At 35.7% G+C, this 27,541-nt stretch overlaps 2 protein-coding genes across 6 annotated transcripts in view; one reads left to right on the forward strand and one right to left on the reverse strand.

Moving 5' to 3' along the window:
- SIL1 (SIL1 nucleotide exchange factor) overlaps positions 1-178 on the reverse strand; it is a 44,320-nt gene extending 44,142 nt beyond the window's left edge. Inside the window, exon 1 of one of the 2 annotated variants that reach the window (XM_081941741.1) lies at positions 76-178. The gene's annotated coding sequence lies outside the window, so the exon portion shown is untranslated. The remainder of the gene's footprint in view (positions 1-75) is intronic. The other variant, XM_081941742.1, reaches the window with a different exon arrangement.
- Positions 179-3,307: 3,129 nt separating this feature from the next.
- Positions 3,308-26,938, forward strand: MATR3 (matrin 3). Of its 4 annotated transcripts, none has more exons than XM_081941597.1 (16): positions 3,308-3,460; positions 10,239-10,403; positions 12,772-13,830; positions 17,979-18,040; positions 18,672-18,713; positions 19,408-19,508; positions 19,874-19,923; positions 20,819-20,944; positions 21,387-21,512; positions 21,623-21,793; positions 22,143-22,274; positions 22,708-22,751; positions 22,832-23,207; positions 24,619-24,964; positions 25,318-25,439; positions 25,942-26,938. In XM_081941597.1, exons 3-16 carry the CDS (start codon positions 12,934-12,936, stop codon positions 25,990-25,992), a joined length of 2,646 nt encoding a protein of 881 aa, XP_081797723.1. In that variant the 5' UTR covers positions 3,308-3,460; positions 10,239-10,403; positions 12,772-12,933; the 3' UTR covers positions 25,993-26,938. The 4 variants fall into 4 exon arrangements, with proteins under 4 accessions (XP_081797723.1, XP_081797721.1, XP_081797724.1 ...); XM_081941595.1 differs by having other exon boundaries at positions 10,239-10,337; XM_081941596.1 differs by lacking the exon at positions 3,308-3,460 and adding an exon at positions 3,789-3,807 and having other exon boundaries at positions 10,239-10,337.
- The last annotated feature ends 603 nt before the right edge of the window (positions 26,939-27,541 follow it).

Below are 27,541 nucleotides of genomic sequence, written 5' to 3' on the forward strand. Positions count from 1 at the left end.
CCCGGCTGCCTCGGAAGGAGCCCTGGGAATACGCACCGTGCCCACGCAACCTTCTTCTCACCCACCAGCCCCTACCTCTCTGCGAACCCTCTTCCACCAGGTGCCGGACCCCCGAGCCGCCCCGAACGCGCTCTTGACCAATCAGGAATATCCGCGTCACCACCGCCCCCTCCCCCACCCCACGCTCAGTTCTCAGACAAGAGCCCCGCCCATTCAAAGGAAACCGCTCCTCCCAACGTGGCTGCCCTGCAGGAGGGGGCATAGAGATAACAAATTTAGAGGCGCTCATCAGCTCGCAAGATATTACACTTCCGGGGCCGTTGAATACCACTCGGTCCTATCCAGATTCTATCTCGGACTGACTCCAAAGGTCAGGAAAAAGCGTTCATTGCTTTCTATTTAACTCCTCTTCGCTTTCAGTCACAGTATATGTGCATGTACATATGTGTAGCAAATTTCTTTCTCATCTAATAATGGCTTTGTCAGCTTTCATTACCCTAACTATTAAAAAAAACCTAAATTTGAACACAGGAGGCATCTCCAGCTATACAATACTGTCAGATAGATCACGAATTTCCAGTTTTAATAAAGAATTTTAAAAAAGAAAACAATTCTAGCCAATAACTCATCCTGCAGAAACAAAGGCTCTAAATTAAGTTCTCATCTTATATCAATAGTTTGTACAGGGATATGTTCCTAGTTATTATTATGAATTTGTTATCCTGCCTTTTATTATTAAACTGCCAATGTAATACTATTAACTTTCATTGAAGAGGGAGGGTTGCTTTAAAGGAGTGAACTGTGCCAGCTCTCCATATATTTAAAACTTGCCTTACATTAGTATTAATACAGGCAACCTGTCGCAAGGAATCATGCAGACAAGTGGCTCTCCTCCCTATCATTTTTTAAAGTATTAAGATAAAAATGGAAGAACACTTCCAACATCTTTATTTCAAAAATGTATCTGAGCTACAGATATGCCTCCTTGGTTTTTATAGTGTTGGAAGAAATGTCCTTCTGGGTTCGGCTCCAAGTGGGGAAAAAGACACTGGAGACATGGAGGCTGCTTGGAAAGATGGTTTTAATGGTGGACAGGACCACATGGCTTGAGCCCTGAACAGAAAAGGTGATCACATGCTTCAATGTTGGTGGAGAAGAAGAGAAGGGAAAGGAAAAACGGCTGAAGAAGGGCTTGCAGAGCTTTTTATAATCTGTTCTGCCCCACCTATCTGTTTCCTGTTCCTGTGTAAGAAATGTATTCTGATTGGCTGTCAGACTCACATGGGCCCATGCAAGGGCAACCCTCTAGGCTGAGTTTTGAATCCAGGTTTGATTGAGTTCAGATGCCATGTGGTCAGTTGAGTAAAGGCTTATATTATCATGCCTTAATCCCATCCCCCTGGAGCTGAAGGGGAGAACTCTTTATTATGTAAAGTGGACTAGCTTGGCCTTCTTAATGGCCCATTGACAAAGTGGGGATGGGCCGGAAGCTGCAGGAATTTACTTTGTGTTTAAAATGTGTTTCTCCCTTTTTCACATCCAGGAAAATATAATATTCTGCCTTTTCAATATTCCTAGGATATTTCATTTTTCTGGGAGAGGGCTGGGTGATAACTTCCTACAATAGAAAGTATAAATGATGAGTGCACCAAAGGTTCGTTTTCAGGCACTTCCCTTCCCCTATTTGTCTTGAGAGAACAAAGGCAAAACAATATGAAGTAGCAGGGAACAAGTAGAGAATGGTAGGAAGATTCTTCACCTGTTTCCCTGAGATTTTTGTGACTGGCCACATACAAAGGCTGACCTTTGGAGCCTAGTCAGTGGTGGTGAACTCTGACCCCTTTTATGACAGCAGTCAGGTCTTGTTCAGAAAATTCCAAATCAAGCCCCAAATTCTGCTTCTCTGAACACGTAGGTGATACCTGGCTATATGAATCTAATTTTATTAATCAGGAGACTATAATGTCAAAATAAACAAGATATTGAGATGTGGAAATACTGCTGATTCTCTGCAATGACATGTTAGCAAATGCTGCTACAGAACTCACCTGTAATTTGGCACAATTTCTTCTTTTTTTATAAGAACCAAGCCACAGTGATATGCCAGGCTATTTAAATTGCAACAAAATAGCTGAACAAGAAAACTCAGAAATAAATTAAATGGAAACATAGCTGCATTGCATGATGTAACAATCTGAACCTAATTTAGGTCGTCATAGTTTTCTGTGGCTAACCATCGTTTATTCAAGTAACCAATTAATTGATCTTACCTCGCACACTAAACCTTCTATAAATGCATGGGCTAGGTTCTCCAATATTCTATTGTAAAACGTGTCTAGCTAGCTTGTATCTGGGTATTCTGTGGGAAAGGGAATAGTTTGCCCAGATAAATTCACTTAACTCTATTTTAATATATTTCATAGAATCATAGGGCTAGAAGGGATCTTGGAGGTTTTCTAGTCCAACTCCCTGCCCAAGGCAGAAATCCTTATAGCATTCCAGATAAATGACTGCGCAATCTTTTTTTGAAAATGTTTTACTGTGTCAAAAGTAAAATCTGCTCGGGTTCTTATTCCAAGCTAGGAGAAAGACACAGGAGAAATGAATGGAAGGCAGGCTGCAATTGGAAAGGAGGTCTCCATTTATTTGGTAGCCAGAAACAAAAGTGACAGCAGCATGTTAACGGGGTGGGTGACAAATTGGGGTTGAGAGTGGATGGGTTTTTATACAATTGTGGGGGCTTTGTGATTGAGATGCCTGTTCCTGTGCAAGAATATGTCCTTTAATATTTTAATGGCTGTTGCCAGATTCCTATGGTGTCATGTAGAGATCATGACAGGCTCTACAGGCAAAGGGGAAATGCATACCCCGTGTTTTGTATTAAGTAATTAATACAATATAAGTATTAATAATTATTAATTATTAAATTAATAAACCTTGTTGAGTTCAACATGGCTTATTAAATTAAGGTAATTGTCTGGATTCTTAGAACATAAGTGAAGTATGTATTGTTGGATCTTCACAGGCATTAAGTTTCAGTCATATTTAAGTTTAGCTTATTTTTGTAAACGCAGGCTTATTGCATTCACATACCCTATCCCGATGCTAATTTAAAGAGGGAAATGGTTTTAGTGCCAGTAAACTTCCTCTCCAGATTGGGGGGGCGGGCACAAGACTTGAAGTGGGGGTAAGGGAATCAAAGCTCAGCTTCTCGCGATAGAGGCTGGGCAACAGAAAGAGCGCGTTCTCTCGCGAGAACCCCATTCGCACAAAATTCGAGGTTCTGCGGCCAGACGGCGCATGCGTTGGTTAGATTAGCGGTCCAATGCGAGCGGTGTGGGACTGAGACCTACGCAGCTTCGTTTTGGGATTTTTTTTCCCCCTCTTGGTCCTTTTCCCCCCCAGGTTTTATTTGCGGTAACGATGGCAAAATAAGCGAACGACTCCTTTTCTTGCTGAGGTAGGAGTGGTGTAGCTGGGTGGTGTCGATTCTTGTTAGGCCGCGAAGGCTTCCTTTGCTGCGCCGTTTGGCCTGAACCGTTGGCAGCTTGGAAGGGAGGAGGGGCGCGTGCGTGCTGCTCTACCGTGCTCGTGCGCATGCGTAGAGGGAAGAGAAAGAAGTCCTGCCCGCCAGAAAGTGGTCGTGCGCGCCCTCAGTGAGAAAAATAGGCCCGGCGCCGAAGCCTGAGGTGTGGTCGTGCGCATGTGCGGGTCTCGGAAGCCAAAGAAGCGTTTTTGAGTCGAGGTTTATACGACCTTTTTGTTCTTTGTTACGTAGGCCGCCTTCTCTTTAGGAGTAGTTAACTGGTTTGTGTCTTTATCTTATGTACCTGGGTGAAGATAGTGTTCCTTAATTTTTTTCGTTCTGCCGACGATCAAATAAGATCTATGTGTGTTTGCTCAGAAGTAAAGTTCGTTTGCATTCAGGGATGCTGATTACCAAATGCATTGAGTATTTAATAGTGTTTTACTCCTTTGAGCTATAGGCGCTGGGGGTAGCGCATGATATTTTTCAATCCTAACTGCAAAATTTGAACCCAAGTTTACTGATCGCCATTTTAAGACCATAAATCGAATATTTGTCCTCTGCTACTTGAGAGGGTTGGATTCGATCGATTTCTAATTGAATGCAAATGGAAATGTTTTTGTAAAAAATTAAATAGAAAACTAACTTTCTTCCGCACGTGCTAAGGTGGAAAGTTGCTCTTGATCGGTATCTTTTGTGGGTGATGATTTATGTATATGAAACACAACTGCGAGTTTGAAGCTTTTAAACACAACTTGAATCTTAAACCTTGGTTGTAGGGAGGGTGAGTTCCCATTCTTTCAAGATTCCAGAGTTATGGTACTAATTCTACAAGCCTCATATTGAAGGCCCTTCCATCAAAAGCAAAAAATACTATTGCAGCCTACATTTCATCAGGATTTGATATTGGAGGTGTATTGAGACTAGTAACAAGCATTTTTTTCCATGATAGTTTCTATAAAATTCTGCAAAAGTGAAAAGTTTAAAGAATAGAATTAGAATGTTTGTCAGATATGGTTAATTTATATGATTGCAACTTTTTTTTTGTTCACCACATGTCACAGTATAAGAGATGGAACATTTGAATTGGGAATATATCTACAAACCTTTATGTTGCCCCAAATTAATGGGGCAAAGTCTCTCTCAGTATAGCCACATTAATCTATAACATTTCTGAATTAAATTTATGAATAGTTTAATGAACTTAGAATTGAATAATGAATGTCTTTACCTTGCTTGCAAACTCCTTATTTTGCTGTAATTGTAGGCTTATCTCAACTTTTCTCCCTAGACTGGCAGCCTTGAGGTAATATAATTCACTGTTGATGGATATTTAGAATTATTCTCCAGTTTTGTTCATTCCTGAAATTATGTGTAATGACATAAACAATTGGTATCCTTTTTTAAAAAAATGTTTGTGCGTGCAAGGGAACCTGGAAGAGCAGCTGGCTGCCATACACATGCCCACAGAGAGGGCTCTGCGTGCCACCTCTGGCACACGTGCCGCAGGTTCACCATCACAGCTATATAGTAATTAAAATACTTTGAATTGAATGTTAGTGCAGGATTGCCTAGCTATTTTTCTAATTCCTTGGAGACAGCTCTTTTATGAAACATAGCTGTTATAAGAAACAAGTTTAGACAAAGGAAAATATGTTCTTAATAGTTTCTCAAGTCTGAACCCTGAGATATTGCACTTGGATCTTAAAAGTTCTTAAAGCAGTTTAAATTAATACTCATGTCTAATAAAGGCTGCTTTTTAAAATTAAAATTAGAAAAAATGCTCAAAATAATTGATCAAATCAGTCTAGTCTTAACATTTTTCATATGCTTACTTAGATGCAACTTAGAAGCTCAGATGCAGGAAATCAATGGCCTATTTATTCAGCTGTCTTTCTTTAGCACTTGTGGTTTGCAAGGTACTGTACTATATTACAATACTCACTTATAGCCTTCCATTTGTTGAGGTTTTTTGCACTTAGTTTAAGGGATGACTCAATTCTAAGGAAATGAGAAAGGAAGTACAGTAATACTTAATGGTCCAAATTTCTATAATTGCTTCTTGTAATGGAATTGCTCTCTTTCAATCAGCTTTTTTGCTGCTTATAGTAATTTTTCTGAGATCAAGGAATAGAGTTCTGCAGTGGCTGGGTTTATGCTTTGTGCTAAGTTGTAAAGAATGGTTTTTAATACACATATCTAGGTTATGGGTTAGCCTGATTATGGGAATTAACCAATACTCCAAGAGTTTCATGACCATTGTTAGATTTATCTAAGACAATTTTTATATTATGACTGATGTCACTCTACTTTCTAAAGTTCTGGAGGATGAAATTCATTATTTTATATTAGCTACATAACGAAGTTTTGTGAGCATGCTACATCTACCACAACTCATATTTTTCTTGATTAGTCATTATTCGTTCAGATCCTATTAAATTATACTTAGAGTTCTGATTTCTTCTTCCAATGTGGAATCCTTTACATTTATATTAAATTGCAGTTCCCATTTTAAAGCCTATTCACCAACTTTACACAGTTTATTTTGCTGCTTTTCTCAATCCCTTCTATCTTTTTTCTTGAATAATCGGGAAATCTGACTCACTTATGCCCAATTCCATCATAGAAGTAAGTTACATATTAAGGAAATCCAGTTTCTTTCCTTTGTGAAAAGTATCTCTTTAATTCTACTCTATTTCCTTATCTTTAACCAGTTATCAGATAGTGGAAGGATGTGATAAAATATTTCACCATGAATTTTTATAAGCTACTTTGAAAGAGTTTTAAAGAAGTAATGACATAGGTTTCTTGAATCATGATCAAAGGCAGTCTTCAACTTATGACCTTTTATTTTAATCACAGTTCAAAGTTATATGGCCTTGTAATGACTTACAACCTTGTATTCATGCTTACAACCATTACTCTTGGGCATGTGATTACAACTGGAGCGCTTGGCAACATTCATATTTATGACTAGTTCATCACTGTGTCATATGATTGCAATTTTCCAACCTTTGCCAATTTCCAGCAAAAACTCCTTTGGGGAAGCTGGACTTGCTTAATGACTGTGTTTTTGCTTAATCATGGTTATTTGTTTAATGACTGCTGTAAAAATGTTTACTACTGTAAAGTTGATTGACTCAGCTTACAATTATAACAACTTATGATCATAATTGGGCCAGAATTTCCATCATAAGTCAATGATTAAGCTGCATTTACATTCCTTACAAAAATTTAAAGCTTGAAAAATGACCTATTAGAGAAGCCCCATTTTATTGAAGCTCTTTCTGCAGTATATTCTTGATGTTTCTTTAATATTTCATCACTAACATCTGGGCTATGTAATTTTAACTGATCTGTAACTACTTGTACCTTCTCATACTTCCCCTGGATCCATTGTTAAAATTTGAAAAAATGCACATTCTCTAGTTGTTGAGTACAGGTAGCAAGTTGGGGAATAAGTTATATGTTTTTCTAAGAACGAGGTAGATGTTTGGATTCAGTGGTTAGTTTTAATTCATCAGTTACAGTTTAGTCCTATTTAAAAGTTCAGTTCAGCATGACTCTTTGCATATTCACTGCAAACACAACAATGCAAGTGATTTTCCCTTAATTTCCTTATTCCTTTTTAACACATAAGTAATGGTTTATCGAATATTTTTGAAAATATTCTTATTGCTGATCATTGTGTGTTTCCCCATATGATCATCAAAGGGGTGTTAAATAGGGGGTATCTTTTTGTTTGCTTTTGTAAGTTTATGCCCCTTTCTATTCTCATTTGTGCAAACACTAGCTTTCTCTTCTAATTTCAATTTTTATAGTCCTTTTAAATTCTTACATCTTTTTGGATTTGTTTCCTCTTCTGTCATATATGATGTGCTTTGTAGCTGAGGCATTATCTTGTAGTTTATATCTGAAAGTTGTTTCATTTAGTTTGGAGAACTTGGATTCTCACTTCTCCATTTCAAGTTGCTAACAAAGGGCTCTGGTCTTTGACATGACATGACACGGAGGCTGGCATAGGAAGGCCAGTATACAATTTGTTGCTATTGAATGGTTCATCCAATATAAAGCTTTTACTGCCAATTACTCTGAGAAGGATTTTTGAAGAAAAAACACCCTTTGGTGCTTGTATTTAGATTATCAATGTTATTTCATGAAGCTTGTATCTCAGTGACTGCTTTGTGCATGCATTCCGTTCCAGAGGTCACCTCTGCTAAAGAGATTTGCATACATTGTAGGGCTGTACAGTGGTTTGGAACTGAATCTAAAAAGGTGCTTTAAGACATATGAGATAGTGGATATGCAGCTCCATGAAGATTATTTATTTGTGTTCCTTGGAACACAAGCTCATTTTTGCTCGTTTTCTTCTAAGAATCGCTATTCAAGAGAATATCAGTTCTTTTCAAAGAAAAGTTTATTGTACAATTGTAATTGCTTCTTTTATATTATATAATACCTAATATCTAAATGCTATCTTATTTCATTTTAAATGATCTATAACTATTTGAGCTATTTCTGGAATTCCAGAATTTAAAAATTGTTGAATTAAATATGTTATAGGTAGGCCTTCACTTATGACTGTTCAATGATGGCCCAAAATTACTATGACCTCAGAAAGGGTGCTTTACTTCCTTCCCATTGCAAAACATTATGTGTGCACACTCACGGTTCTGTGATAATGATCTGGGTGTTTGGCACACTTATTGGCAGCTTGTTTTCACTTACAACCAGTTTTGTTTATTTGCTAAATTTATTTGTTGCCCATCTTGCCGTGGGACTTATTTTTTTTTTACAAATAATTCAACGCAGCAAATATACAGCAAATACATCTTCCTTCCTCCCCCTATTTTCCACACAAGCAACCCTGTGAAGTGAATTGGGCAGAGAGAGTGACTGGCCTATGGTCACCCAGCTGACTTTCATGGTGAAGGCGGGATTTGAACTCACTCTTGAGATCGCCCAATGCCTTACACTAGACCAAACTGGGTCTAAGCATTAACCACTAGACCAAACTGGCTCTCATTAAACCAGTTGCTGAGTGCTCTGAGATCATATGATTGCCATTTGCAATCTTCTCTACCAACTTCCCAAGAAAGTCAATGGGGAAACTGGCAGGGAAGGTTGGAAACTGCCAATACTTGCCAAGAGGACTTCCCTCTTATGTTTTGTTGGGGGGGGGGGTGGCTGAAATCCTCCACAGGCAGCTCTTTCACTTAACTGTATACTTAACAACCATAACTGGAAGTGCAGGGATTGTGGTGATTAAGTGAAGCAGTGGCGTAATACCGTAATTGCTTCACTCAGCAACTGTGATTCCAATCCCAATTAGGGTAAATTGAGGACTACCTTATAGGTTATATAAAAAGCTTATAGATAGATAGGTGTGTATCTGAAATCCTGGAATGAGTATGGAAATCCAATAGGGATTATTATACTGCTATATCCATGCCAATCTTGGCTCTAAAGCATCTGTAGCGGTAGAATGCAAAGTGTTTTCCATTCACATTGCACAACTGAATTTAATAGCACTATTACTTTTCCTGCTAACTTCTCTTTGGATATAGTTTTATATGCTTGACTTAAATAAGGCAGTGGTTTTCAATCTAGTCTGCAGACCCCTGGGGGGCTGTGATGTCATCATAAGGGATCTGCAAAGGCCTAAAGAAATATTGTGATTTAAATCTTGAGTTAAGTCTTGGTGGTCTATGGCCACAAAAGGTATTTAAAGGGGATCCGTGATGAAGAAAAGATTGAGAACCATTGGAATAGGGAATTTCTTTCGAAACTGAAGTAACTATTTGTCTGATTTTATGCCTTGATGTAAGCAACACTAAACAAAATCTTGAATGCAGTACACATACATTTCTATACTAAGCAATATCATTTTTATTGTTTAAATCAAGTAGGCTATTCTTCAATAATTGAATGTTCCCATATTTCCATAAATTATTCTTCTTTGACAGGCCCCTGCCTGTTTGCAAATCGGTTCTCAAATCTTTGGTTGAAGTTCAACATTACATGACTGACCCTCTCTGTATATTATGAAACTTTCTTTACTGTTACCCATTATGCCTCATGTTGTGCTAGGTTGGGGGAACTCTAGGGAGTTAGAGAGATAATAATTGCCTCTCCCACTTACATGAGTGGAATAACTTCTGCTCACAGAAAAATAATTTCTTTCCATTTTCTGTGCTGACTTTTTATCCACGGCCCTCGTAAAAGGCCAGTAATACAGTTTTGTTTGTTTCTAAATAGGCCTTTAGAAATATGTAATAATATACAGGGCTATATCTTATAGGTAGAAAATCCTATTTCTCTATTTTCACTCCGGTTTCTACTTGAGGCAAAATGGAAAATATTCTGAGTCTTAATTGGCAATGGTAAAATAATTCTTAAACTTGGCATATTGACTTTTAGTTTCTTTATATGCCTCATCATATTTTAAGACTTAAGTCAGCATAATTCTTACAACCTTTTATGGAGACTGATTACTTTACATATTCTACTTTTTTCCAATTCCTCATACTGTTTCACCCTATAATCATAATAAAAGATGACAAATAAAAACAGTTGAACCACAGGGAAGTAAAATTATCCCGATTTGGGGAATGTTGCTATTGTCATTTTTCTCCCTCACCAACTTATTGGGGTATCCCCTTTGAGTATTCCATTTTTAAAACTTCTCTGATATCTCCTTTTTTCTTTGTAGGTTTACATCGATTTCATATAAGCCTGGGCAGTTGCAGCTTGTGTGGAAACCAGGCTATGCAGTGAAACCATCTGCTGGGCAGCCCAACTCTGTCAGGAGGTACTCTTCAGATGCTCCTGGATCTGACAGTTGTCCAAATCCTTCAAAAATTGACTAAAATCAGAGGTGTAGTTATATGTGTGTTTTAAGTAATATAATCAACCTTATAAAATTGATGGATTTTTTAAAAAATCAATTCAAAAGATACTTTCTCTTGAAACACACAAATAGTAAAGGTCTTTTCTAAAAAGATGATCATTGAGTCAAACTGAAACCAATTTTTCAACGAGAAATTGCTTATACCATGCTTTTGTGTTTAAAGATTTCATCCCTGTATTCTCTTACCATCGATAGTTTAAATTTGTACTTAACTTTTGATCACTACTAAAAAAGAAACAAAATTAATAAAAATAGATACCTTTCTTGATTACTATGCCCTTTTAATCCAAAACAACAAGAAAAACAATTGAAATTAGAGTATTGCCCAATGCAAAAGTTTAGCAGTTCACTGTACCTGTTAGGTCTTAATTTGAGTCAACTTTCTTATGCTACATCGTAGCACCTGCTTTTCTAATGTCAAACTCTGCTTAGGAAATGTTGCACTAGCAGACTACTGGAAATATCTGTATAGAGGCTTTTCTCATCACCAATCTCCTCTTTAACTAAGAATTAGGAACTCGGATCAATTAATGCTACTTATTATCTTTGTCAGTGACAAGATGTCAGATGGAGTCAGAAAAATTAATTCAAATAACTATTAAAGAGTTCCATTAACCTTTACATTGTAGGTGCTTCCTACTGCTAGGAAGTTTCTAGCTACGTAGTCCATACATACACTGGAAAAAGATCACCAGGCTTTCTACTGGTCTTTAAAAAGGCTAGACTCATCTGCTAGGGTTTTGGCACCTGTTAATCTGGAAGCAATTTATTTGCCCTAAGCAAGTGGTTAAACTTTAAAATATTTGAAAAATATTTTAAATAATTCTTATTCCTAAACTGTGGTCAATATTTCTTAGTATGCGATTCCAACATTGTACACAGTCTGGTTAAAACTTTTTTTTGTTTAGGAATTCTTATGTTCAGTCAAGTGTCATAGATTATATTTGACATTTGTCCATTCCTTCTTTTCTATGTCCATCAACATCTGCTCTCTGCTTGCAATATTTTGACTATTCTTCTGTATTACAGTTGTTTGGTACTTTTCAATTTACTCCCCACATCCATTTACCTCAACAGAAAATAACTGGGTATTAGTAAAACATCTTTTTACAATAGATACCTATTGTACCCCGCATCTGTTTTATCCAACAATAAACAATTGCTTTCAGCAGCATTTTAATGCTATATTTTTAAGTAGTTCATGTAATACTTCTTTGCATGTCATATAATTGTCCGTATTTATATGACTTAGCAACTTGCTACAGTAGGTGTTACTATCAAAATTTGTTAGTTACATTAAATATCTATTCACTTACCAATAAAACTTGGTAAATGTTTTGTACACTTTATAAGTATTTGCTTAATGTATTCTTTTCTTGCTAAATGAGAGAATAATTGCAAAATATGTTCACTTGAAATGTCATTCTCCTCCACTCTGTTTCTGGCCTTTCCTCAGACTATTTGTTCTGTAGCAAGAATGGGTTTTACAATTTTAGAGTTGAGTGAGATTTTCAAAAGTGTTTGAAGTACAATGAGGCCGCAATTGTTTTGGGGATTTCATAAAATTAGCATTTTGAGATAGTTTAGAAAATTCTCATGAACTCTTCTTCAAAAGCCATTGCTGAAACAAATGGGCTTTTTGATACTTACTGTTGGTATAGGAACAACAGCATAAATAAAAGCCTACTAAATGCAAAGTACTAGCTATGTATTATGGAGTTCTAGAAGATAACAATGCATATAATAGTGCAGAGAATTTCTCTTCTTCAAACAAAACTTCGGTCTCACAATCAGGTGTCAGTGAAGTTTGGGCCTGATTTGAGTTTATGTAGCATAGACTTATTAGTTTATGTTTGAGACTGTCTTTGGAGCTCCCAAAGCCTAATATTCTTTCAAAAGTCTCAAATCAGTTACTCAAATTTTGAACAAAAATTACTTGGTCTCATTAAGGTTCATTAAGTACTCAGCTATTAATGTTTCATCTTTCACCTATGTTATAAGTCATAGTTTTTAACAAATGTGAATTATTTTTCTTGGTTCCATAGCTGGTATACTGTGGTCTTTTTTCCTGGAATCTAAAGCAGTTAAGATGTATGCACCCTGCAATTTAAATATGAATGCTTGAAAATAAGTAGATTTACTGGCAAAATTTGGTGCTTATTGGGGGGTGGGGGATTCAATTTCTTATCAGAAGATTAATGATCCAATTTTTGAGATTACATAGGGAAATCCATGCAAGATCTTACAAATTGTCTTTAGATCAACATGATGCATACATTTTAAAACTGCATCTGCATAAAGGATTTTATGACTAAAACTGCTTGTTTTTCTACAGACTTGTTTGGTGTTTCTCAGCTTGAAGAAGATCTACGATCATTATTGATCCCTTTCTTGGCGTAAACTTATTGAAGTGACGTTTGCCTAGCTTTCTAGAGTGAGCTTTCTTTTCAGACATCTCTAAAGTTTGATTCATAATAGACAAGCTTATAGTTCAGCAATGTCCAAGTCATTCCACCAGGCATCTCTAAATAGGGATTCCCAAGGTCATGGGCGTGACCTCTCTGCAGGAATAGGCCTTCTTGCTGCTGCTACCCAATCTTTAAATGTGCCAGCATCTCTTGGAAGGATGAACCAGGGTACTGCACGCCTTGCTAGCTTAATGAATCTTGGAATGAGTTCTTCATTGAATCAACAAGGATCTCATAGTGCACTGTCTTCTGCTAGTGCATCTTCCCATGCCTTACAGTCTATATTTAACATTGGAAGTAGAGGCCCACTCTCTCTGTCTTCTCAGCACCGTGGAGATGCAGAGCAGGCCACTAATATTCTGGCCAGCCTTGGTCTGTCTACTAGAGACTTAGATGAACTGAGTCGTTATCCTGAGGACAAGATCACTCCTGAAAACTTGCCTCAAATACTTCTGCAACTTAAAAGAAGGAGAGCTGAAGAAGGTTCTTCACTGAGTTATGGTAGAGATGGCAGATCAGCTGCACGGGAAGCACCATACAGAGTTCCTAGGGAGGATTGGGACGAGAAAAGGCATTTTAGAAGAGATAGCTTTGACGATGGTGGTTCTAGTCTCAACCGAGTGGTTGATTATGATCATGGAAGTCGTTCTCAAGAATCTGTATATTATGACAGAATGGATTATGAAGATGACAGATTAAGAGATGGAGAAAGGTGTAGGGATGACTCTTATTATGGCGAAGCTTCGCATAAATATCGTAAATTTGACAGTGAGTATGACAGACTGAGTCGTGTCCCTGAGAGATCTCTCTTTGAGAAAAAAAGAGGTGCTCCACCAGATAGCAATATTGAAGACTTCCATGGATTCTTACCGAAGGGCTATCCCCATCTGTGCTCTATCTGTGATATGCCTGTTCATTCTAATAAGGTGAGTTCAGTATCAGATGCTTGTTTTTCTTTACTTTGTAGTCCCTATTGCTTGTTTCTTTGCCTCAATTTCTGTGTTCTAAATACTTTTGCAAAGGTCTCAAAAGAATTTTAAGTGACAAAGCCACTTAGTTTCGGGGCATCATTAGCAAATCATGAAACCAGGACTTTTAATATATTGTTTCACCTATATTACTTAAATTCAGCCCATCTAGTCTACTTATATTTTGCATCTACATAATCTCTCTACTTGGTTTGGGGTAGCTTTTCATTTTGTTTTGCAGTTATTCAGAGGCTAGATTCAACATTTCTTCCCATCTATCTTGATTGCTAATTGGCTCTGATTAAGATACTGTCCTTGCACATTCAGTTTTTTTCTTCTTGTCCATAGCCTGAGAAAATACTTTAATGGAGGGTCCTGGACCAAATTTGTAGGGTGATAGCATTTTTAAACTAATTCATTCTTTTTAAAATTCACTTTAAAAACTATTTTCATGCTATGGCTGAAACTTCTCATTTTTTCCTTCCTTTTCACAACCTTCTTATATACTTTAGGCTCACTTTTTATTACACATATTGCATCTATCCCTTTTTAGAAAGGTAAACAGATTACTGCTGTACAGTATATCATGTTCTTATTGGCAGTTTCTGTTTAGAATAGATCTTTTAAAAAGTTTTGATCAAACATCGTTCTTATATTGTAGGTCTGAAACCAAACAAGTGTGGCTTATTCATATTTCCTAATTGTTTTACAAATGGGTTCTCTGTTAGTTTGCCAATGGGAAACTAAAGATGAATATTATTACTGTTGTTACATTTTTTCCTTTTCAAAGCATATTGTCAGAAATCCAGGTAAGAGTGCACATTGTGTGCTTAAAATGATTTCCTTGGGTATTACTAACACTTTCTTCACTGTTGTCCTTCCTCTTCAAAAAAAAATACCTTGGTGTATGCAAAATCGTTTTCAGACTAGTGAAAAACGAAATATTGTCTGTTCATCTGAAAGTTCTCCACTTGACTCTTCTATATCTGAAACTTTTTTTCTTACCTTAATACAATATCTTTGCAAACCTCTGTGATCACATTATGTTTTAGTAATATAAAGAAGTCGTTACCAACCTTAATTGTACTTGTGCCAGATGTAGCTTTCTCTGCTGATGCAGACTGATCAGTTTCACACATTTTGGCCCACAGTTCAAAGGCCATTTTACTTAAACAATATTGTTCTGTGCAAGGCAAAATCTCTGATCTACACACGGCCTTGCAAGTCAGTGCATTATTGGCTGTATCCCATGAAGCAGGATGCACATCATCCCAACCAAATGTGTATGCAGTCTGTTGTGACACACTTGGGATCTTACTCATTTTTATGTGCTTTACATAGTGTTGCTTATCCCATAAGGAAATACCATGAGGGGCGTGTGCATGCATAAATACCATTGAGGTCAATCTCAAATTCAGGTTTCTAAAAATCAGTTATATAAAACACTAGCAATAAGACAGTTCGTAATAGTGGTGATTATATAGTTGTCTCCTGCACTTAAATCCCGTTGTATTGCTCTAAATAGAACCTCTTGCTTTCTTCAGTTTATTAAAATGTCACTTTATTTGGAATATTAAGTATGCTGACTGATATGTTCAGAATTTTCAACTATTAATTTTTGGCTGAAGTTTAAAAAATTTACAGTTTTAATTAAAACAAACATCTTAATTGAAAGATGTCATTATAGCTTGTAAGAAAAAAGACCCCGCTGAAAAAAGGTGATTCTGTAAACAGCTTTAAAAAAAACCATAGAATTCACATGCAATTGAAAGGAAAAAAAATCTAGTCTCCTTTTTTTGTCCTTAAATATTTCTAGTGCAGTTTCAGATTGAACAGGCTGTACAAGGAACATAATAAATTATTGAAAGTATTATATAAAATCTATTATCTTGACGGTGTTGTTTACTGTAATTTGAGGTTTTACTAATATTTTTATTAAGAAAAAAAATCAAAGGCATATTGATATTTCCCCATTATCAAGGACAACCTTTCCTGACTACTAATGAATTTCAAAACGAGTGGGAAGGCTGATTAAAAATATGTTTCTTGTAATCTTAACCAGGTAATCCCATCTTTGCGTTGGTTTAATGACAATATTTTTAAATTGTATATTTACTGTGCTTGGATACCTCGCAAGCATTTCTAGTCTAGCCATATCAATTTTCCTTTCTGTTCTGATGTTTTAAGGATTCTAGAGGTAATACCTTTGCCCTGTAAAAAATATGATTAGAAACAAGAAACTGATTAATCTGTTCAAAATTTTAGAAGATTTGATTTTGGAAACATCCCACCTATTGGCTCAATGTATTTGATCCAAAAATATTAGAGCAGCCCAGCAAAGACTTTATTGAAAGATAATTTCTGATGCATAATACTAGATTCCATTTTAACCATAGTAATATAGTTTGACAATAAAATAATAATAATAATATTTGGTTCTAAAATCATTCATTCAGCTCCACTTAATATACTGAATATTTTGAGTCAGTCAAGGTAAGTGTAATTCATAACAGTTACTTTAGAGCTATAAAAGAGGCTTTAAAACTAATAAAAGAGAATTATTGGTAGTTCAGGTTTGAAATGAGGGATCCTTGGTGCTCTATGAGCTTGGTTGTTTTCTTGCAGGCTTTTCATTACCCAGACTTGGTAAAATCGCCAGTGCTAGTACTAGTGCTCAGAGAGCACCAAGGATCCCTCAGGCTTTAAAACTTGGGGTTCTATGACTTGTGAGTTGGAACTGGTACTATTAGGAAGAGCACCTTCTTTCAAAAGGTAGAGGAAACTTTGAGTCTTAACTTTATTTCTGACTACATGAATGCAGCCGTGTAGTTTTCTTGGTTAACAGTAAGGAGGAAGTTTGCCACTGGCAGCTTCTGACATGCTTTTTCTAGTTCAGGATTTAGCCTGTAGATCTGATATATCTCATGGCTTGTCATTTGGCTAAAACAATTTTAAATTAAAATAAGGTTGAGATTCTCTGGATTATAATTCTGCAGTTGGTCCCAGTTCTGAGCTTGTGGAAGCGCTCAGTAATTTACTTTAAAACAGTAGCTTTGCAATCGTAAGGACAACATTGAAAACTAATAAAAATAGTTGTTCTGTGAAGGTAAGGTGGAATGGGTCTATTTGGTTTTATTTTTTTCTTTTATGCTGACATTAATTTTTTGAGCCAGTAATATGAAGAAAAATTGTAAAGTGAATTGATTTTATGTAGGTGTTAAAAGAAATTTAGAAAACAAGCTAGAGCTAATTGCGAATAACAGCTAGTGTTTAATATTCTTAATATTAAAACCAATAATTGAACTTTAGGGATGTAACTAAGGTCTTTGTCCTATCCTGGGTCCCTTGACTGGGACGATGTGTGCATTGGCCATTATCATGAAAGGTTGACTTTTAGATGACTGCTGCTTTTGGTAAATTACGATTTAAAAAGCAGGCTCAAACAGAATCTGTTTTCTCTTTTTTGCCCCCAATTATTTTGAGGTGCGGATTGTTCTATTTCATTGAAGGTTGCTGGATGTGATTAGTAGAGCTGTACATAAATATACATTTAGAATTTGACTTAATATTTTTTTCTTCTACAAAACTTAGAATATTAAACTTACAAGCTATTGTGTACTCAGCGATAGCTTAGCGATGGAAAACATTTTTCTAATGCAATAAGAAAATGTTTACCAATATCTCTAGCTACTGTATTGTCTTGAATACCCCATACAAACACCTCTTCAGAAATCCTCTCACAACCAAGATAAAATATTACATGGCAAGCTACAGATGATGCAGAACTAGTAATGCTTTGATGTTGTATTTTACATAAGGCAGAAGTATTTTGCACTAGGCCCAGTTGAATAGCTTGAAATAATTTGAAATTGAAATATAAACAAAAGGTACATAAAATGCATGTTTCATCTCTTGGAAACACTTAAATTTAAATTGTTTCATGATAAATTACTGTGGAGTACACGAAACTCAAAATAGATTTTTGTTTGAATGTCAGTTTCTGTAGCTTTTTGATGATAGCATGAGTCTAAAGGCAAAACCTGTACGTGTTTACATAATATTCTAGAAATGCTGTTTCTGATCATCACAACTTTGCACTTCTGCAGGAGTGGAATCAACATATCAATGGAGCAAGTCACAGTCGTCGTTGTCAACTTCTCCTTGAAATGTAAACATAACTTTTTTCATAATTGTACTATTTTGCTTGAAAATGAAGCATTTATTTTAAAACTTAATATAATATTGGATTGTATTATGATAGACTTTTTAAAAAATGCTTGCTTGTACACAGATTCAAAAGTTACTATTTTTTATATTTAATGGGGTCTTTTTTGACCACATACTTTTGATATGTTTAACTGTTCAATCCTGAACCTTTGCAAATCTGCTGAATTGCATAACCACAGTATTATGACTTCCGTTTCACTATCAGTCTCCACTGATTCAATAAATCTTCATATTTTGTTTCAACCTAAAAACTGCTGTTGATATAAATAAAACTTTATGAATCTGTAAATTAAAATGTATGGAAGCTTTCAATATGCATGTAGTAGAATCTGGAATTTAACGTAATATTTATAAATGTCTTTAGAAAAATCGCATTGCATTGTTAATTCAGAATCCAGTATTTTTAAATTACTGAGAACATTGGTGTTGGCTCTGAAACGGTAATGATCAATTTATGCTTACTTATACATTTAAAATCTTGGGCCTCAGATACAAAATACAATGCATGGTATTTCTAGCCCCAACAGTTACATTCCGGAGATTGATTAGTCTGACTACTTCTTTTTTTAAAGATACCCTGAATGGAACCCCGATAACGACTCTGGACATGGATTGTAAGTAAAGCTTGCTTTCTCCCATTTAAATAAAATGGCACAAGAGATATCAAAGGGGAAAAACATTTCCAAATTATCTATCAGTTGCATTTTTCCTGTGCACCGCTTGGAGAGTCCAAGCAATGGGTTAATTCAGTCTGATTGCCCTTAGGACTGAGGAACTTAAACATAAACACATAAACTCATTTGTCCCAATGTCTAAAAATCGCATTAGACATTGACTGATTTAAGTAAAGTTTATATTTTGCATTAAAAGAATTCATGCTTTCCTAATGTGCACCACCTTGAAATTTTTTCTGATTAAGTTTGTCCAGTGTCACATTAGAGACTGTAAATTATGATGTTTTCATACAAATTTAAAGTGTGAAAGCAGTTAGTATAGTTTAGAATCCTACATTGATAAGCTATTTGAACTTTAAGTCTATTTCTTATATTTCTAGTTCTAGGGACATATTGGAAGTATCTGAGGTTCAAAAAAATGTTTGATAGCACTATTATCTGACATCTGTGTTGCTACTGTTAAGTCATATTAATAAATATCTGCAGATATCAAACGATGGAAATAAAGTTATTGATGGATTACTGTTTATTTTCATATATCTGATTTCTTATAACTTATATACACAAAGCTGAATTGGAGCTTGTGAAAGATTATATATTTTCCAAAACAAAAAATCTCGTTTGTGTCTCTTAGGGGTGATCCCTTTATGTTGCAGTCAACAAATCCAGCCCCAGGAATTTTGGGGCCACCTCCACCTCCATTCCACCTGGGAGGGCCACCTGTTGGATCAAGAGGTAATAAGTAAAATCAATTTCTGACAGGACTATATATCAGGATGTAATCATGCAGTGAAGTCAAATCGTCAATAGTAGAACTTTTTAAATTAAAAAACCTGACTATGAATGTCAAATGGATGTTCAGTATGCCTACTAATAACGTTACCTGACATTTGCAGTAGTACTGTTTGATCATATTACATAAATACTATATGGAATTGAAGTGTGATTGGGTGGATATTACTTTGAGTTATATTTCTTTGATATGCTAAAATTTCAGATATATTCTAAGTCAAGCTGTTTAAAGTTCTGCATTATCATATGCCACAAAGTCAACACTCTTTTCTAATTAACTATATTTTTCTCTTACACTATATTGATAGCTGGAAATGGAAACATGCAAGGACCTAGACACATGCAAAAAGGCAGAGTGGTTAGTATTCAGTTCTCTGAAAAATTAATGTATATTTCCATTTAAGGTTTTTGTTCAAAAATTTCTTTTACTTGAAATAAGTATCTACTTTTTATGAAAGAGGTTATCCACTATCTAGATTATATATACCTTTTCAAGCCATATGTTTACAAGTTTAAGTTATCACATGAAACTACAGATCGTCCTCAATCTACAACTAGAAGACTAGACTAGAACTTTGTGATGCAGTTGTTAAGAGAGTCATCACATGACTGGATCTAATTTTATGGTCCTTTTATTGCAGTCATTAAGAGAATTACATTAAAGAAATCTATTTTCCATTGATTTTGTTTGGCTGAAGCCAGCTGGTAAGATCCCAAATCACAATTACATGCCCACAGGGCCCTGCAGCTGTAATAAATGTGAGCTGGTTGGCAAGCATCTAAATTGTCACATCACTGCAGGAACATTGATAGTCATAAGTACAAGAACCAGTACTAATGGCTGTAAAGTCAAGTGCTACCAATACCATGTTCGATGGAAGGCATCATGTGAAACTCCAGTCTAATTTGCCTAGATAACAAACTGCCCTAGCTGCATGTATCTGCTCTTGTGGGCAAGGTTGAATTGGTATCCTCATCCTGTGTCTCATCCTGTGCCCATGTACTGGTAGTTACTAATAAGGTATGCATTTGCAAAGCTGGTTTATGAGGATATACTTTTAAACTGAGTAACATTTGTGAGTGGTGTGTATTTCAGTGTAAGGCAGGATGTAATTGTGCATTTTTGTTCCATTGTTTTTATTGACTTGCTTGTTATGAAATTGCTTAAAATTTGCTTTTGAACTAAGATTAGAAAGTTCATTTCTGTGTTCATTTTACTGAATGTGTTGGTTATTACTGCTGGCAATTAACAGGAGACAAGTAGAGTTGTGCATATCATGGACTTTCAAAGAGGGAAAAACTTGAGATATCAGCTACTACAGCTTGTTAAACCATTTGGAATAATCACAAATCATCTCATACTGAACAAAATTAATGAAGTAAGTATTAGTCCTTTTATATGATAGAATATTTTAACAGTGACAGCCATCAGTTTCTTAAGCAGTATATAAATTAATTGAAATACAGGGTTTGACAGGAACATATGTAACTAAGAGAAGGAAGCATATTGTCAATTTTGGAAGCCATTTTTTTCCTTTTTTCACTGCCACATATGTTAGCCTGGGAATTTGGGAGGGGGGTTTGTTTGGAGCGGTAGAATTTTAGCCATAACAACATTCTTCCTTCAGGGAATCAAGGACACTTGCCTGCACCTGGATGGCAGTGGTTGAAGATTGTGTTCAGTTGTGTTGCGTTGGAGACCAAGACTTAATGTATATTTATAGCAGCAAAATAACAATATTGATAGTTATTTCTTGATTTTTATTCTTACTCATCTTTTTTGAGAAAAAAACCCCATAAGTTATCTTTGTTTTATTTTAGGCATTTATTGAAATGGCTACCACTGAAGATGCACAAGCTGCAGTAGAATATTATTCAACAGCACCAGCCCTGGTTTTTGGCAAACCTGTAAGAGTCCATTTATCACAAAAATATAAAAGAATAAAGGTAAACTTCAATTTCTCATTTCTAATGTTTAATTTTTTTATTTTATTATCTCTCTTCTGATGTTAAGACTTAACATTCAATATTGTATATTGATGTTTTAAACTCTTCAGGAACCAGAAGGAAAGTCTGATCAGAAATTTGAGCCTCCAAAGCAACAGCTTGGTCGTGTGATCCATCTCAGTAATTTGCCTCATTCAGGCTATTCTGACAATGCTGTACTTAAATTAGCTGAGCCCTATGGAAAAATAAAGAATTATATATTGATGAGAATGAAGAGTCAGGTAATTCTATAGGACTGTAAGAATAAGTAACATTACTAATATAATAATTATAGTAACATGGGTAGAGTTCTTTCAGTAGAAATACAGAATTTTAAAAACCTTGTATGTAGTGGTTGAGCATGTGTTGCCCTCTTTTCATTGTTGTAATTAGCTTTTCATCCCTGACATGCTTCATGTGCATATGAAAATCTAACCTGTCCACCAGAATTAATTTTGTATCCATCTGCTTTATCTTTACTACAAGGTATTATATTTGATTTATGATAAAAAGTTACCTAGCTTTGTTTCCTCAAAAAATCAGTCATTAAAAAAATGTGAATTGAACACTTGCATATATTTTTTTCTATAGGCTTTTATAGAAATGGAGACCAGAGAAGATGCTGTTGCTATGATGGAACATTGTTCCAACAAAGCCCTTTGGTTCCAGGGCAGATGTGTGAAAGTTGATTTATCTGAAAAATACAAGAGATTAATATTACGAGTAAGTACTTAAGTTAGCATAAGTTTGGGTTCAAGATGAGTTCAGTAAATACAAAGTTTGATATACATAGCTGTTTAATGTGCATAGTGAAATAGGAATATGATAGGCTATTACTAATATTTGAAGTTGAATGAGAGACTTGTGTTCAGGTTTGGAAACACAACATGAGAGCAGAAATTCCCCCCCCCCCCCCAATTCCACTTTCTAAATCTTGACAAGAGACTAATCCCTTCCATCCTTCCACAGGAAAAGCCTATGTTAGTAGCTTGCGGATCCTGATTAGGTGGCTGTAAGAACTATAACAAGATTAATTCAGATTTGCTGGAGATAATATAATGAAACACCTGGGTTTTCTATGTACCGTGGATCATATTTGTACTATTGCAATCCCTAAAGTTTTGTTTCCACATCTTAATTTGAAATATTGTTTCAGATTCCTAACAAAGGAATGGAATTGTTGAAGAAAGATAAACCAAGGTAAAAATCTTTCAGTTAATTAATTTGCTTAAAAATACAAAATGTCCTCGATAATACATGTTGTTTTCCTTATAATATAGAAAAAGAGGAATCTCTCCAGATAGCAAAGACTCTGGAAGTGAAAAGAAATGTAAGATGGATGATACTGAGAAAGGTGAAAACAACAGTACTGAAGGCAAAGAAGATGAGAGAGAGGAGACAGAGGGGTTAGATGCAAAAGATGGTGGACAAGGAGATCAAGAGGAATCAAATTTACTGCTTGAATCTGAAGATGAATTGCTAGTAGATGATGAGGAAGCAGCAGCATTACTGGAGAGTGGCAGCTCAGCAGCAGATGAGACGGATGTTGCTAACTTGGCCGACACAGCTACTGAAGAAAAGGAGGCAGCTGAAGATGATGCTGCAAAATCTGAAGACAATACTGCAGCTACTTCAACTGCAAAAAAACTCAAAAAGGTAACATTACTAAAAGGAAAAAAATAGTGCGTTTTAACCAAGAATAGTTTTCTTATTGTGTTTTTTACAAGTCAGAATGTTTAAATCAGAATTTGGGAAAGAGGTTTTGAATTGTATGCATACAATTTGCTTCCTTGGCAATTGACTGTAAATCTGCATTGGATGTTGCTATTATTGCATGACAGAATGGACTTATCAATAAAGGAGAATATTTGTAACTCAGGGTTGAAAGGAGGGGTCCTTGGTGCTGAGATTGGTTTTTTTCTTGCAGACATTTCATTACCCAAACTAGGTAACATCATCAGTGCTAGTAAGGAGTGGGGTTTGCTCTCAGTTTATATTCTGGTGGCTTCCCCTGAACTTTAAAGTAGTTCAGTAAACATGGTACATAAAGAATTTGAGTATCAGCAGCATCTGAAAAAGGGGTAAATTGATACAATTTTTGCAAAACGGTTGTTCTTGGAACTGAGGTTAAGCAAAAAAAAAAACAACTTTTGAGACAATTATAAACCTTGAATGCTTTCTATATGAGAGTAAAAAAAATTTACATGAAAATTTCATGCCAAGAAAGGATTGACCCAAAAATATTTTCCCTTCTGGCATGAGTTTATCAATTTATTTGTAGGTACAGTTTTAAATCCTTGTACAGGTAGTCCTCAAAGGACCATAATTAAGTCCAAAATGTATGTTGCGAAGTGAGACATTTGTTAACTGAATTTTGCCCCATTTTACGACTTTTCTTGCCACAGTTGTTAAGTGAATCATTGCAGTTAAATTAATAACCTTGTTAAGTGAATCCAGCTTCCCCATTGATATTTGCTTGTCAGAGGGTTGCAAAAGGTAATCTGGGGACACTGCAGCCGTAATAAATATGAACCAGTTGTCAAGCATCTAAGTCTTGGTCACGTGACCATGAGGATGCTGCAATGGTCATAAGTATGAAAAATGGTCATAAGTGTGAAAAATGGTCATAAGTCACGTAACTTTGAACAGTCATTAAAAGTACAGTTGTAAGTCAAGGACTACCTGTATTTGCATCTTCAATTGCCTTGTTTATAATTTGATACCTAAATATTTTAAGAACTATCTATTTCAATCAAAGTAAGTCTGACTGATTAGAAAAACTACTAAAAATCTCACTTTCTAAAATAATTTTGGAGGTGGGCATGGTGAAGTAAGAAGGTGACGCCTTTCTATGGAAGAAATGATATTAATGGATGGAGATCAGGCTGTTTTTCCTTCATTGATGGTTTTCCAGAAAATGTTAAAACTTACATTGTTTCAAAGGGCCTTTTACGTATGATGCCATTTTGTTTTCTTGTTACTTTTTGTGGGTTCTTTTCTCTTTTTTTGTGCAAATGATACTATGATTTACATTGGTTTTAAAAGGAGGAATATGTTGTTTCAACAGCGACATGCAGGTAGTTTTCCAAGAAGCATGAAAGGCTTTGTCACTCTCGATGAAGTTGGTGATGAGGAAGATGCAGAACACCAGAAACAATATAAAGCTGGCCTAATGAAATCGGCTGCAAAAACTGAGGACAATTCAGCTGAAACAAAAACTGTAAAAACAGAAGAAATGGAGCAGGAAGATGAGACATTTGAAAATGGCACTAAAACAGAGAACTTAAAGTTGGAATCATCTGAAGGGACAACCAGCACAATGACAGATGAAAAAGATAACACTACCATGCAAGAAACTAAGACTGTTCACGATGAGTATAGAATTGGACCATATCAGCCAAACGTTCCAGTTGGTAAGAATGATTTTCTTTTGGATAATATATACTGTGCACCCACCTACACTCAAGCAAAAAATGCTGGATACTTTATCTTCAAGCCAATAGATGCTTGAATATCAATTGGTAATATATGTAAATAATTTTGAGACCTTTTAAAGTCTAATAGAATGGCTTACCATAAATAAAAATATTTAGATCTGTAGATTTAGCTTTTAAAAGGTCATTGATTTACATTCAGATTGTAAATTACTCTGTTCAGTAAAAATGCATTATCACAGCTGTCTCCTTCCAGCCCTATGATTCTGTGATCTTGACATTCCAAATACTCTGTCGAATTCGCAACTTCTTTATTTGTGCCCTATATCTAGGTGTGACCTATGTTGTCCCCAGAACTGGATTTTACTGCAAATTGTGTTCCTTGTTCTATACTAACGAAGATTCTGCGAAAAAAGTTCATTGCAGCAGCCTTGCACATTATCAAAAGTTGAAGGTGAGGCAAAATTTATCAAGGTGCCCTTTTCTGTTTCACACACTTTTTGAGATTAATTTGTTTTTTAATAGATAAGATCTAGGAATGTAGAAAAATTACTTTTCCAGGAATGAGAAATCTGGAGAATTTTACTGCTAGAACACTCACTGAAATGGCAAAGCAATATGATCTAAAAGACGAGCAATACATCCAACAATACAATTCATACCTACATGTTTAAAAGAAAAAGTCAAATGAGAGATCTAATGCCACCTTGTTTGCTTTGTATTGCATTTAGTGAAAGTCTATGCCAAAAAGACAGAATTGTTCACAACGGTTATGAGTACAATATTTAAACTCAGTTCAATCTAAATTGAAATAAATCACAGTGTTAAGCCTTGGTCATGTTAAGTATATATATCTACATAAGTTACTTCAGATGTAATTTTGCTGAGTCAGGCATTACAGTTAAACATGTCTTGTTACTTAACACATTTTGATTCAAGTCTCTTCTGTGTTACAGAAACATATGGAGAAAATGGCTGAAGACCAGAAACAAAAAAAAGAGGCTTAAACGAAAGGGGGGAAAGGCATGCCAATTTAAGGAGAAATGTTTTATTTTTGTTGCTAATCTCAATACAGTAAAATTGGGAATGCTATACTACATAGATCTTAGTGAAATAGAAGTTTAATTCTGTGATGTGTTTAATGTTATGGCAAAATATACATTGTCAGATCTTTGCTCAAAAATGGGATGATATTCATCATTTCTCTGCAGATTCAATCTTGAGGTACTGACAGCCGTTTCAGCAATTGAAGACCACAGAGAATGTCATCCCCATTAAACTTTTCAAGGTTCACATTCAGTTAAATATAAACAGTTACTATTTTTACCTGCAACATTCCACATTCTAATATAAGTCCAACTGATATTGTTGTTCAAGGGACTTGCATTATTTCATTTCATTTTTGAGACTATTTATCAAAATTGTGTGGTTTTTTTTAAAAAGTGGAAATGCTTTTTGTTGGTATATTTAGGTAGTGAGTAGGAAAAGCGATAGCCAGCTTTTAATAAATCTTGTGTTTTTTTTGAGTCATTGTTTTTCTGTCCTATTTTAATAGGAAGTCAACTCTTGCTCTTCTGACCAGTATTATTTTTCTGGGCTCTTGCTTGCAATTGAATTTAGTACTTTTTCATACATCTTCAGTATAAGCAAAAGCAACATTTGAACCATACATTGTAAATAGTTTTACTTTTTTATGTTTGTACTTCAGCTCTAATCTTAGACCAATTACTAACATATAATTGGACATGCTTCAAAGTTTCCTGCCTAGAATTGGAGCGTACATCTTGAGATTGGTTTCATCCTAGGATTGTGCTTTTGATGTAGCTTCACATAGCTAATATGAGTAGCAGTTTGTGTAAAATCTGTTTTATGTTGTTATCACTTAATAGCTTACATATATGTGAATTCAAGTTATTATAGTGTCAAACCAATAAACCAAACCAAACGAGTAAACTAAGCCTCGCTTCTGTTTACAAACAGTTTTTGAAGAACTTGTGGCCTTCCAGAATTGCTGCTTCCAATATTATCATTGCTCATACATGCAGGGGTTTCTGGGACTTGAAATTTTGATATTATAGTTAAATATTGTATGGTATCCTGGTAATTGGGATCAAATTTTTGTCACTAAGCAATGCAGTTGTAAAATGCAGCATCACATGGCCACATTGCTTACTGTTTCAATCCTGGCAGTCCCTGATGTGATCATTAAGTGAAAATTGCAGGTCATTAAGTAAGCAACTTGTTGTAACTTTCTGCCAGCTTCCAACAAGCAAAGTCAAAGGTGAAGCCGGCATGAACATGCGAGTCCTAGGCAGCTTAGAAGCAAGCTGGCAGGTAAGTAAATGGGTGCCATGGCCTGGTGTGAGCGTAGCTCCACATTCTGTCACCCCTGCTGCCCCCAATACATCTTGCCATCTGGTGGTGATGATGGGGCACACCAAGCCTAGTCTTTCGCAAAACTCCAGCTGCCCCATCTCCATAGTGCAAAGCTGCAGCCACCTCAGCCCAGACAAGCACTCAAGTACGAAGGTCCAGCTGGAGCTGTCCTCATCCTGC

This window comes from Natrix helvetica (assembly GCF_964273705.1).
Source record: "Natrix helvetica genome assembly, chromosome: 2".
In the NCBI taxonomy this organism is placed as follows: domain Eukaryota; kingdom Metazoa; phylum Chordata; class Lepidosauria; order Squamata; family Natricidae; genus Natrix; species Natrix helvetica.